The following is a 13,808-nucleotide window of genomic DNA, read 5'->3' as shown; positions in this document are numbered from 1 at the left end:
ATTCATATGATAACTATAGGATGATTAATAGAAATAAAGAATTGAAATATGGACTATGAGATATTCAATTGTTTATTTTCCCCGAATATTTTAAATCACAGAGCACAGAATTACCATTATTCATGTAATAGCCTGATATTTTAGTTTTTAACCATTTTCCCTAGTTGTTAAGATAGAATTAAATAAGTTAGTTTAACATGATAACCAAAAAATAAATGCATCAAATGCTTTCTTACCACTTAGCCATTTGGAATTATGTTGATCAGTTCTCACTGCATTCCTCTTGGTTAAACTTCGAAAAATAGCAGCATCTGTCCCCATGAAATCTATATACATTCCAGAGAAAAGCTCCTCATCTGTGAAAAAGAAAATATCAATGAAATGTAAATCTTTAAAGCTATTTTGAAATTCTAGGTGAGTTTATTTATTAGGAGATCACCACAGGTATTACAGTGTTATGATAATTGGTTATAACCAAATATTAATTGGTTTGCATTGTCCAGCAAATCAATAAATTTTATAAATTTTCATCTTTTCTCATTATTGTCTGAATGATAATTACTATGTTTTTTAAAAAATCAAACCTCAAAACAACTTTATTCTATGTCAAAGTGAAAGTTCCTCTACCTGCACTTAATTAGATTATATATTAATTCTTATATAGAGTCTATCAGAAATGGCAGACATATAATAAATAACAAAATAGCTTAACTGTTTACCTATAATACATTTAAAAGAAAAACACTGTTAAGAGTCAGAAAACATGGTTTCTAACTTTGGTAATCCCTAACAAGCTGGGAATTAGTGCTAAGCTATTGAACATCTGGAGTCTCAACCTTCTAATCTATAATGTATGGGAATTAGATTATGATCTTAAAAGTTCTTAACACATATTAAAATTTCTAATATCTTCCTAAATGGATTGAATATAATAGTTTTAAAAATTATTATTATGACATGACAAGGAGGCCACACTATAACTGTCAAAACATTATCAGTGATTAAAAAATGTAATCACTAAAAGTATATATTTTGATCTTTAGTGCTAGAAGGTTCCTGGTAAGGTAAACAAAGTGCTACTTTTTCAACTGCAACTCAGCCATAAAAATAGAATACGATAAGAAAGAAAAGATATTTAAAATTAAATAAATTTTCACTATTAACAGAATCAGATGTATTAATCTATATATACATAACATTCAACATTTACCTTATTGTTTGAAGATCCATATTACTTTTCATCTAGTAAGGAGCAGTAAGCATTGAATTGGTAACAAATGTGACCCCTGAGTATAAAACAGTAGCTAAACATCTATTATAAAAAGCATGAAATTTATCAGCCTGGCCCACTGAACTGCCATGCAGCTGCGTTCCTTGACTGTTGTTCTAGGATTACTCCCTGGGCTACCTTCAGACTGTGGTCATTTTGGCAGGATTGGAACGTTTCAAAGTACTCTAAGCTCACTGTTTAGTAATAAGCAGTACCAGTCGGCCCAGCATTGAATGGAGAATGGAATGTATCTAATATGTGCTCGCCAGGTTATGAACTGGACCCCTACCAGTTAGCAAGCTGGTGTGGCGGGCATTTTGTTGCTCAGCTCTGCTTCCTAGTAGGGGTTCTAGGCCCATGGAAACAGATTATAGGGAGATAACAAAAATGTGCATGAAGGCTTTTTTTTTTATTATTACCATTTTAGCTTCTTTAAAATTCTAAGAACATTTGTGAGGCTTATATACACACACATCTAGCTATTAAATTGTGGCAACTTTGTAAATAATTATTTCCCATTTTTGTATATTCGATTAACCACTAAACTGTGGATTATACATTCCTGCTGTTCAACAGATTGATTGGCACAGCTATCAACTGTCATATCTGTTTTTAAGCAGAAAAAGAAAAAAGATACTGAGAAGTTTGTGTACGGCAGAGAGGGCTAATTCTAATCCTACTTCATCCACCTTATTAGTTATGTCTCAAACATTACATAAGCTTGCACATCTAATTGGCTTCATTTCCTATCTTAAATTCGCAGTAATTTTAACAGCAAGTTAGGAACTTTCTGCTTCATTTTATATCAGTAAGAAATTTTTGATTAATGTCACTTTGGTAACAATCTTGAGAGGACTTTTTGCATGACTTTATGCAGAAATAAACGTGTGCCTTTTAACTTTATTTCAAAACCATTTTGCTTTCCAATTGTATTTCTACTGACTAAAAAAACTTCATAAAGTTTATGTAGGCTCTTTAAAAGATAACATCTGACTTCGTTGTTGCCTACAGCAGTGACTGAAAATAGCAAAAGCACACTGAAATTGCACAACTATTATTATGAAATTTGGAATTCTAATTCTTCAGGTTTCTGGTCATTTAATAGATATAAATATCTTAACCAATCTGTGCTTTTATTAGCACACTGCGCTTGAATGGAAATGATAAAGTACTATTACATGGTTAAGGGAGATGACCACACAAATCACAGGAGATAATTTGAGAGGGATAATCAGTTGGATGAATAAAATGATAACTACAATCTTATAAAGCTTTTTGTTCTTTTTACTGTCAGTTTTTAAGGTAAGCAAACTGTTCAGTGACTTTCATTTGATTACAAAATGTAAAGTTACTCCAATGTTAAAAGTAGTATAGGAACATGAGCATAGGAATTCAACTCTCAGGTCCTTGAAAAACAAAGAAGGCCAATGCCTAACTCCTATTTTGGAAACAAATCCAATTCTCTAAGGGCAAGACTACTAAATGACTTAAGACAATTTAGCAAGAAAATTTATAATGCCTTGTTCTAATCCTTATTATTCTAAAGAATATTCAATGAGATAAAACTCCAGTAGCAGCTCTGTGAACAGATCCTTGAGGTTTATTTTTGTAGCATTTAAAAGGAAACAAATGAAAACTATATATATATATTATATATATATATATATTTACTTACTATCAAACACACCACATGGTTTCTGAAGGTGAATAAAATTTCCTTCCTAATGGAGAAAAGAATTTCCAAAACACTGCTTCTATTAAACAATATTTGGAAACATGCCTTGCATAGGTCATAATTGGATAACTTTGTAGTTTCAAAGCTAACTTTATGTCCTAAATGATATACTTTTGGCTCCTCCCTGTCTGACTTGAATGCCGATATTCAAGCAATTCACTGAATAACTTCCAAGGTTTACTTGTCTTAATGTAATTTCCAGATATGAGAAAGAAAGATGAGTTATCTATTTAAATGAATCAAAGCAAGCATTTTGAACACAATAATTATTTTTTACCTGTTCTATGGTTGAAAGATGAAATTTTAATGCTGGCAATACATTAAAAAAAGCAAAGAGGAAAAGACATCTACTATACGTATGACATACTAAAATCCAACATTTGTTACTTGGTCAACACATGACAACTCAGAGACAGAGTTTCACTCTTGTTGCCCAGGCTGGAGCGTAATGTCGCAATCTCGGCTCACCACAAACCTCTGCCTCCCAGGTTCAAGTGATTCTCCTGCCTCAGCCTCCCAAGTAGCTGGGATTACAGGTGCACGCCACCACGCCCAGCTAATTTTTTTGTACTTTTAGTAGAGACAGAGTTTCTCCATGTTGGTCAGGCTGGTCTCAAACTTCCAACCTTAGGTGATTCACCCACCTCGGCCTCCCAAAGTGCTGGGATTACAGGCATGAACCACTGTGACCGGCAACTCAGACATATTTTTAAAGTGTCTCGATCAAAAGAGAATGTCTTTTAAGTGAGTCATGGAAAGGTATTCAATGACTGAGGTTTAAAAATTGACTTGTCAATGTGTAGCTCATTAAGCAATTAGGACTGTTGCTTAACTGATACTTTGTGTAAAGTGAAAAAATGAAAAAATAGCTTTATTACCATCTCCTTTTTGGCATAGCAATTTTTAGACAATTCACAGAGAATGTACTTGGCTAACACGTGCACTTTGTTCATCTTTCCTTTGAAAAAACACCCCTTTAACCATTTCTAAAAGATTACTAAAACACAGGAGTGCAGACATCTCTTTGACATATTGGTTTCAATTCCTTTGGATACATACCCAGAAAGAGGAAATGCTGGATCATATGGTGATTCTATTTTTAGTTTTTGGGGGAATGTTCATACCATTTCCCAAAATGGCTGTACTAATTTACATTCCCACCAACAATGTACACAATTTCCTCTTCTCCATATCCTTCCCAACACTTGTTATCATTTGTATTTTTGATAATAGCCATTCAAACAGGTGTGAGGTGATATTTCATTGTCTATACTCCCATGTTCATTTCAGCATTATTCACAAAAGCTAAGACATGGAAGCAACCTAAGTGTTCATCAACATATGAATGGATTTTTAAAAATGTGGTACATATATACATGATGGAATACTATACAGCCTTAAAAAAGAATGAAATTTTGTCACTTATGACAACATGGATAGAACTGGAGGACATTACACTAAGGGAAATAAGCCAGGCACAAAAAGACAAATAATGTATGATCTCACTTATATGTGGAATCTAAAAAAGTTGACTCATAGAAACAGAGGGTAGAAAGGTAATCAAGGGCTGGAGGACAGAGGGAGGGGCAAAAAAAAGATGTTTATCCAAGGAATAAGTTTTAGTGATCTACTATACTGCACAGTGACCATGGTGACAGTAAATAAAATTTATTGCATATTTCCAAATTGCTTAAAAATAGATTTTTAACATTCTTACCACAAAAAAATACGTTGGTGAGGTAATGGATATGTCAATTGGCTTGACTGAATTTTTCCATTATGTATACATAGATCAAAACACCATATTGTATCCTATAAATATATACAATTATTATTTGTCAACTAAAAACAAATAAAAAATAATGAAAGGTAAAGAAAAAAATACTAAAACATGAGAAAAAGTGGGTGTAGTTAATACTACAAACGATTACAGAAAATATTGAAAACTACTTTATGATAATCTATAAGTATACATATACACACTTTTAAAAAATGCTTGGCCTACTCTGGGAATGACAAAACTGTCATTTATAGATGAAAAGTTACACGCTTATTATTTAATTGTAAATATTCTTACAAATGAGAAACTGAACTCTCTTTCTCAGCTCACAACTTTCTTTGTATTATTTTACTCATATCCTATCATCCATACAACCGTCAAGAACAGGCATACCGTGTCAAGCTAATTTTCCATGTTATTTTATGTTTAATCCTCCCTCTTTCATTGTCTACTTACTGATCATAACAGACACCGTGTTCACATTGGGGTTGAAAGAGCAGCGTCCTTTTCCAGATTCACACTTGGAGTCAATCATGAAAACTTGGTCCTTTATTGTAGATAAAATTTAAAATGTGGCAACGATAATTTATTTAGTGAAGACAATTTTCATTAGTAAAACAAAGCATCGTTAAAATCAATATGCTTTCTAGTTGGTTGCTTATTATGCCTTCCAATTTACTGTATTAAGATTTACTCAAACTATGAGAAGAATCAATCTGTAATTACAAGGTAACCTCAGCAGGGCTAGCTCTCATTCTATTACACTCCCCAGAGAGCTGATCCAAGAAGTCGTTCTCCTCAGATCAACATCAGCAAAAATCACTTGAAAACCAAATATTATTATAAATCTCAAGTAGATGTGTTGAGCATCAGCCAAAAGAAGAAAATTGTCCACAGAGGAACAATCTATGTAAGGACTACAACATTTTCAACATAATTAAGATTTTTTTAAAAATAGAATTTTATGTTACTGTTTAATTTTATCATATAAAGCATTGTACAAGATTTAACAAAATAATTCATAATTCATATTTAAAATGTGTCATTTACTCGTGACTTTATTTAACAAAAATTTACTGAGCATCTGCCATGTACCAGAAACTGACTAAACACTGGGGATACTGTAAACAAAACACACTAAAATCTTTGTCATCAAGTAATTTATAACCTAGTGAGAAAGACAATAAATAATTAAAATATGGAATATGTTAGATAGTGCTTGCTACTGAGAAGGAAAGTTAAGCAGGAAAAGGGAAGACAGAAGACTATAGATTGGGGGCAATAGATTCAATGGTTTTAGCCTCACCAAGAAGGAATATCTTGTCAGTATAAATATGTACCCTTTCCTTATATAAAGTTAGTACAAGCCCCCTACTAAAATTCAAAGTAAAAAAAAATGACCATTTTAATAGGTCAAACAAGATGACAAGAAACCTTAATTATCAAGCTAAGGTTTTTGAAAGTTATCCTGAAAGAAATATGAACTCAATAATATTTTTGAGTGTGGAAATGGAAAGATCAAAACCTTGCTCTAGAAAGTTGGACTTTATCTTGAGCTTTAGGAAGACTGGGAATGAAATGTATAAAAACAGACACTGCATTCAGGAAAATTGGTTAATTTCCTATTACAAGAGTCCAGGAATTAGGAGGTAATAATCTGACATTGCATGTTTTCACTGGTCAAGGTAAGAGCAGCACAGATGTAAGAAAATTTATATAGTAGCAATCAACAGAGGTTGGCATCAGTTATAATTTGGTGGTTCTAGTTTCATTGTACTTGTTGTCCTTTTCACATTGCCTCCACACCCTGAAAGGATACATCTATTACATTCTCCATACCTGCCTCCAAACTACTGTTTTGTAAAAGGTAACCTAAAAAGGTAAATCCAAACAACTATAGATTTGTGACAATCAATCACAACCAATTTCTAATTGATCATATTCAGGAAAACAAAGATGATTCTAAAGTTTCGACTCCTTGAAAAAATAAAGCTAGTACATAGTTGTTTGAGTTTCTATACTACTGCAGGACCTCCCTAAACATAATAGAGAATAATGGAGCCTAAAAAGAATCACAGTCCTCTAGCCTAAAAAGGTTCTTCCTGAGCATCCTAAGATCTTCATCAATGAAGTCACTCTACAGGTGATGAAAAAATATGACTTGTCCAGAAGACCATGTAGCTAAAGGATGATAATAGCACAGTTTGAATTCAGTCTCCTGACTCCTAGTGAATCCGATTTCCAAAAGATCTTCATTCATGTAACAACTAAACTAAATAATCATAAACCAGAAGAAAAACAAACAACAAAAAAATAGTAAGCCTCGTTGCAGTTCTAGAGCTGGAGACTGATTTGACCAAATAAGTGAGAGTTCATCTTGCAGGAATTGATGAGGTTGTTTAGGTACCATTTGCTCTCAACTGACCTACTCCTACATTGCACAGCACTCTAGATCTAGATCTTGTCACCACCAGGAGCAGATGTGGTCTACCCTAATAACTATCTCAAGTACCCTGAAATAATTCTTAAAACTTGTCTCCTAAGAACTCTTCTCTACTTCTCCCCAGTTCGTTAGGCTTTTCTCTTTTTGACTTTGTTAGCAGGTTAGATTCCATGTTTTTTTTGTTGTTGTTGTTTGTTTGTTTTTTAAAGACAGGGTCTAGCTCTATCACCTGGGCTGAAGTGCAGTGGTGCAATCTCGGCTTACGGCAACCTCCACATCCCAGGTTCAAGCGATTCTCATGCCTCAGGCTCTGGAGTAGCTAGGGCTACAGGGAAGCACCACCACGCCTGGCTATTTTTTTTTTTTTTTTTTTTTTTTTTCTTTATAGAGACGGGGCTTTCGCCATGTTCCCTGGGCTGGTCTAAAACTCCTGGGCTCAAGTGATCTGCCCGCCTTGGCCTCCCAAAGTGCTGGGATTACAGACATGAGCCACTGTGCCTGGCCAGATTCCATTTTTAATTTCAATAAGTTTTTTAATTTCAATAAATTTTGACACAACATTCGATTCCTTGAATGCATAACTTTTTTCATTGCATCCACACCCTAAAGGAATACATCTATCTACATTCTCCATACTTGCCTCCAAACTACTAAGCATTTTGTAGAAGGCAACCTAAAAAAGTAAATTCAATACATTACAGATTTGTGATCACCAACCACAAGTGGATCCCCTACAATGTACAGTGGCCTTTCAAAGATTCTGTTATCACAACTGGTTCTGTGATCAAAAATGTCAAGCCTTTGCCACTATAGTCAAATCCTGATTTTTCTGATCCCCTAACTTATTCCCAACTCATATTATTGCTACTTTGCAGAGAAAGCAAAGCCCTTAAATGACATATCTTCAACTCCTCACTACTAAACACACAAATATCATATTATATTTAGTAATGTAATATTATATTGATATATCCACTAATACATGAGACTAGTTCTCTTACTTTGAGGCCAATTCTTTGGATTTCATTGCTTTGGATTTCATCTTATCTCGTTTTTTAGGCACCTTAGATTTCCATTATTCCTTGTGTTTCTTTGATACCTACTTTCATCTTATTAATTGGAGCCTTTATGCCATTATTTAAACAACCCCTTCAGCTTCCATACACCACTCTCCTTATAAACCACACTTCTCAGGGAATTACATACATCCTCATCACCATTTTCTGACTTGTCATTTTATTTTCAATTCACTTTAATTCAGCGTCTAACGTCAATTATTGCATTGAAACACTTATTGATAAGATCTTTAATGACAATCATGGTACACAACTCAGTGCTTATTTTTTAGACCTCATCTTACTTGGATTCTCAATGGCACTTGGAATTGTTGAAAACTTTTATGTTTTTACAATGACTTATTTTTATTTCCCAGAACCAACATACTCTTTTTTTTCCCACCCCCCTTTCTCTGTCTGTTCCTTTTTTTTTTTTTTTTTCTTTAAGACGGAGTCTCTCTCTGTCACCCAGGCTGGAGTGCCATGGCTGCAATCTTGGCTCACTGCAAGCTCCGTCTCCCGGGTTCACGCCATTCTCCTGCCTCAGCCTCCCAAGTAGCTGGGACTACAGGTGCTTGCCACCTCGCCTGGCTAATTTTTTGTATTTTTAGTAGAGATGGGGTTTCACCGGGTTAGCCAGGACGGTCTCGATCTCCTGACCTCGTGATCCACCCGCCTCAGCCTCCCTGAGTGCTGCAATTACAGGCGTGAGCCACCGTGCCCAGCCCTGTCTGTTCTTTTTAGGCTTGTTTGTAAGTTCATTTCCCTCCAATTGGCCATTAAAGTTAGGAGAGCCTCAAGTCTCAATTATAGTCATTCTTTTCTTTTTACTCTATATTTTATCTCCCTCTCTGCACAATTAAATCCACACTTTTCTTGGGCTCCAGTTACTCTTATAAAACAGTGACTCACACATGTATATACTCAGTCTTATATTTGACGGCCTATTTGATATCACTAGTTGGATCTTTCCATGGGATTTCTCATTCAACAGACCAAACTCAGGCTTATAATCTTTACCCTATACATGGTCTCTTCATTTTCATCTCAGTTCATGGCAACTACACAATTAAAGAGGCTGAAAATAACAAACAAACAAGAAAAGTGTCAACATTTATATCATTTCCTTTTCCTTATCCAAATCCATCAACATCATCTATACTATTTTATACTTTATGCCATTTCATACTCTCTGTCACCATTGCTATCACCTGAGTACAACAATCTCTTTTGTGGTCTTCTATGTCAACTCTCAAACTAATCTCCTACAACTTTTCCACCCCCCACTCCCCGTGCCACAAATCATCTGTTACCTAACACACAAGTGACAACACAATTCTGTTCCTGCCATTTTCTGCTGAAGATTGTTCCAATTTACTTCTCTGTTGATATATACAAGTAGCCTTTAAAGCTTTTAAGGTCTTTAAAGCTTTAAAGTAGCTTCAACATGATTTTGATTCTGCTTTTATTCTCATTAAATGAATATTTCTGGATTGAACAATGAGAGAAAATAATAGAGAGTAGGTGGTGAAAAATTAAAAAGTAGGCATAGCAAAGTGTCCTATGGTCACAGACGTCAATAAAGGCAATGAAAAATACAGAGCATGAATGGCGGAATTCAATGTCACAGATCGTTCTAGGAGAAGGGATACAAATTGAGGGAGTCAATTTGGTCACTGAGGAATCTGCCATTAATCAAACAGTTTTAGTTAATGTGTAGGAGTGAAATATTAGAAAGGATAAATAAAGACACGGAGAATAGGAGCATAAAGGCTGGAAATTCAGCCTCCTACTCTGAGAAGCTTAGTAATGAAGTAAAAGAGAAAGCAGAAAATTAGAAAAAAGAAGTCACAGAACCAAAAAAAGGATTTTAAGGGAAAGAAACCCAATCCTTTCTTTAAATGGGCAAAAAAAATGTAAATATAGAGGAAAGGGAATGAAGATATAAAACAGAGTGATAAAGGTTATTTATCAAAGAACTTAATACAGAAAATGTATAATTTTTCTTCTGAAACAGAAAAAATCCTACAAAAAGATACTGAAACAGACTAGACTGGTGTCAAATTTCATTCAAAAAGCATAGAGGATAATTTGGATACCTATGACATTCTTGGTCACCTGTGATATTCTTGGTCAGTCTAAGGTAAAGTTATCTGCTTGATAAGGGTCAGGGTCAGGGGAGCTTAATTGGTATTCCGGTGTTGAAACAGATGTTATGAAAACATCCGATGAAATCAAAGATAAGATGTGGTAATATTCCAAGAATTTGCTGCAAAATTAACCAATCACCATTTTTGCTTGATGTTTTATTCATTCATTTAAAGTCATGATTCACTTGTATTGCTTTATCTTTTTTCAGGAACAGAAGACAAGGAGTAAAGATAGTAGACACAGGAGAAGAACTGTGGTTAGGTCTTCATGTAGCAAGGATTCTAGGCTCTTTAGGTGGGTACTGTTGAAATCTCAGAAAGCTCTTAATCAGTCTCGCAAATAATAGAAGAGAAATGGGGTATAAAAAAAGCATGTGATGCTCCAAACACGAAGTAGGCTCATCAAATATTCCCCTAGAACCAACGAACATCTATGAAGACAGACCAATGAAAGATGGTAGGTAATGTCCCAGATATAAAACTGAATAATTAAAGTAACTCTGCCAACCTAACTAGGTTCACCTTCAAATTAGGTTTGAATAGATGAAAAATGTCATCTCTTAATAATAATACAAGAGGGTCAGCAGTAAGTATCACCCTTGGTCATTACAAAATACAATCTTAGTGATAGAGAAGAATTTTCTCAAAATAAAACTTTCTGCATCACGTGGTCATTTTATGCTAGGAGATCTTTTATCCTAAACTAAAAGAAAACAAATCCATTGTAAGTTTGATTAAACTGTATAGTTCTATATTTACAATATGGCTTTTATACTACAACTATATAAGAGTGATGTTATGGTGAAACTCTCCGACTAGAGTGAACTATCAAGGACTACATTTTATAAAGCTTAAAAATCATAACGCTGTTCATACCTAAATTGGCTCTTAAGATGTTCACGTATTATTTCAGAGATTTATTAATGAAACTGCTTCTCCTTTGAAATGTATCTTTTGAAGTGAGACTAAAGTAGTTCATATTTAGCAAAGTGATTAAAATGTATTCCATGCTGGTTTTCCAAAGGAGATTATTTCTTTGGACAGAATTTCCAATTAAGCTTTGAAGTGCATAGTGGGCAATTCGTACATGGGAAAATAATTTTATTTGAAATCTGTGCTCTGAAAATGGCTATGCTATTGTTGGCCTGTACAGTGACTGCGCAGACTTCAGGGAAGTGTCTGACAGATTGCAGCTGTCTGAGGCAGTAGTTTATTTAATCAATTGATCACAGGCATGTGGTTTTAATGACAAGCTCAATGCAGCCAACTGTATTCTTCCAAAAAGCGTAACTTTACTTTTCCTGTAAGAATTTTGATATTTCATAGCATCTTGAACCACATGAAAAAATGTCTCATTTTGGGGTCAAATTATAATTAGTTATTTTTAAATGACTTTTTATTCATTAAAAGATACTTATGTATAGATTACATGTCTGAAAAACAACTTAAAAAAATCATTGTTCAGTCATATTAGTACTAAAATAGATTAATCCTTGTTAAAGGAAAATAAGCTTTAGATCAGTAGACATATTTATTTTTTTCGAAATTCTAATCTCTAAAATCAAATTAAAATATTATTTAAAAACTGGACTTTCTATATTTAAGTTGCATAATAAGGCCAAACCAAGTTTGAAAATTCAGTTTTTAAAATAATTATGTTAAGTAAAACAACATGTTTGACTAAAAGAATGAGTAGCAACTCTCTTGGTGTAATGTACTTTCCTTAGTCAACAGCTGTGTACTGGGATAACAAAGACAGGCTTAAGTAGCACAGGTGAAGTTCAACCAGCCTCATATTTGACTATACATTAGCTATATATTTGGCTAGTGTTTAGCAAACATCATACCATAATGCCCCATATCACTTTAACTAATTTAAGAATAAGGCTGGAATAGCCTAATGTAGGATGATATTGGTCTAAGATAAAAGTGTGATTTGTTAATTACATCAAGTTCTTTTCAGCAGACACTTGGCATCCCACTGTATACATCTTTTACAGATATACATTTATAAAATTTTATTGAGTTTGAAAGACAAGAAATTACACTAGATTTGAGAAGGTTAAGTTTATGCTACAATATTTCTATAATTTGGAGCAAATATTATTACTGTATTACATTCAAGTAATCTGGAAATTATAACATTTTTCTTTCATCTTTTACAGCTTTACAAATAAAATACAGATATACTAAAAATATATACATATACACTAAAACTATATAGTTGCCTCCAAATATATATACATTTTTAGCTGAAGGCAAAAGGTGATACTTCAAGTAACTTGGCAGACAGGAAAAAATGTAATATACTTTGTGTTTAAAGGGCATAAAAATATTTTATGAATATTGATATGTCCCAGTTTTTACTCTAAAATACAGTTTCAAAAATCCTTGGCACTAATATCCAAACTAAGAATGTTAAATAGTTATACTTACCTCTGACCTCCTCCCTCTGTTCAAGTAAGTACAGACAGGACTGAAAGCGCCACTCCCACAGACATACAAATGTGTGCGATTGAAAGTCTGAATGACACGGACAAAGTTCCCACAGCCGTGCTAAAAGAATCAGTAAATAAGCGGTTAGTAACTCAATGACTTTCACTGTTATTTCAGTTAGCTATGTTAACCTGAGATCTTGTATGATACGTAACAATGAGGTGACATTAACTTTTGATGTATTAGTCCAGGGGTGTTCAATCTTTTGGCTTCCCTAGACCACACTGGAAGAAGAATTGTCTTGGGCCACACATAAAATACGCTCACAGTAACAATAGCTGATGAGCTAAAAAAAAAAAAAATCATGCTTTTAAAAAGTTTACGAATTTGTGCTGGGCCACATTCAAAGCTGTCCTGGGTCGCATGAGGCCCTTGGGCAACAGGTTGGACAAGTTTGTATTAGGCCATTATCTTTGGGGAACTATTAACATATTTGCACCTCTTAAAGGTAATTTGAGAATACTTATCTAACTTGTAGAAGTACCAAATCAAATATTAAGATTTGGTGCAACTGCAGAAAAACAGTGGCTCAGGAATAGTCAAAACACTATTACAGAAACAGTCACTCAACAAACATTTACTGATTACCTACTATTTGCCAGGGTATGGTCAAATTCTCCGGACATCCTTACTGAGAAAAACACAAAAATCTCTACCCTTGTAGAATGCAATTGAACAGAGTTGTCATACACGACCTGCTTTTTGTATTTCTGTTTTAATCTGGACTAATTCTAATACTTCGTTTGAAAATGCTCTCAAATTTATACATATCAATGCAAATATTATTTGGCAATACTTTGCTATACATTTTCCTTTCTGCTCCATTTTTTTATTGTTAAAAGATGTGTTTCCAGAAATATTAAAATAACAACATGGCTT

At 33.9% G+C, this 13,808-nt stretch overlaps 1 protein-coding gene across 1 annotated transcript in view; it reads right to left on the bottom strand.

Annotated features, from left to right (window-relative positions):
* SEMA3C (semaphorin 3C) overlaps window positions 1-13,808 on the bottom strand; it is a 183,023-nt gene that overhangs the window by 63,445 nt on the left and 105,770 nt on the right. The window contains exons 5-7 of the mRNA XM_058425291.1: window positions 12,870-12,989; window positions 5,242-5,332; window positions 237-356 (exon numbers count right to left, since the gene is read on the bottom strand). Of these exons, the coding sequence (XP_058281274.1) occupies window positions 237-356; window positions 5,242-5,332; window positions 12,870-12,989 (331 nt within the window). The remainder of the gene's footprint in view (window positions 1-236; window positions 357-5,241; window positions 5,333-12,869; window positions 12,990-13,808) is intronic.

The sequence above is a fragment of the Hylobates moloch genome, unplaced genomic scaffold (genome assembly GCF_009828535.3).
Source record: "Hylobates moloch isolate HMO894 unplaced genomic scaffold, HMol_V3 SCAFFOLD_1, whole genome shotgun sequence".
Lineage (NCBI taxonomy): Eukaryota > Metazoa > Chordata > Mammalia > Primates > Hylobatidae > Hylobates > Hylobates moloch.
The sequence above is the reverse complement of the archived record's forward strand: the minus strand, read 5'-3'. Positions and strand labels throughout refer to the sequence as shown.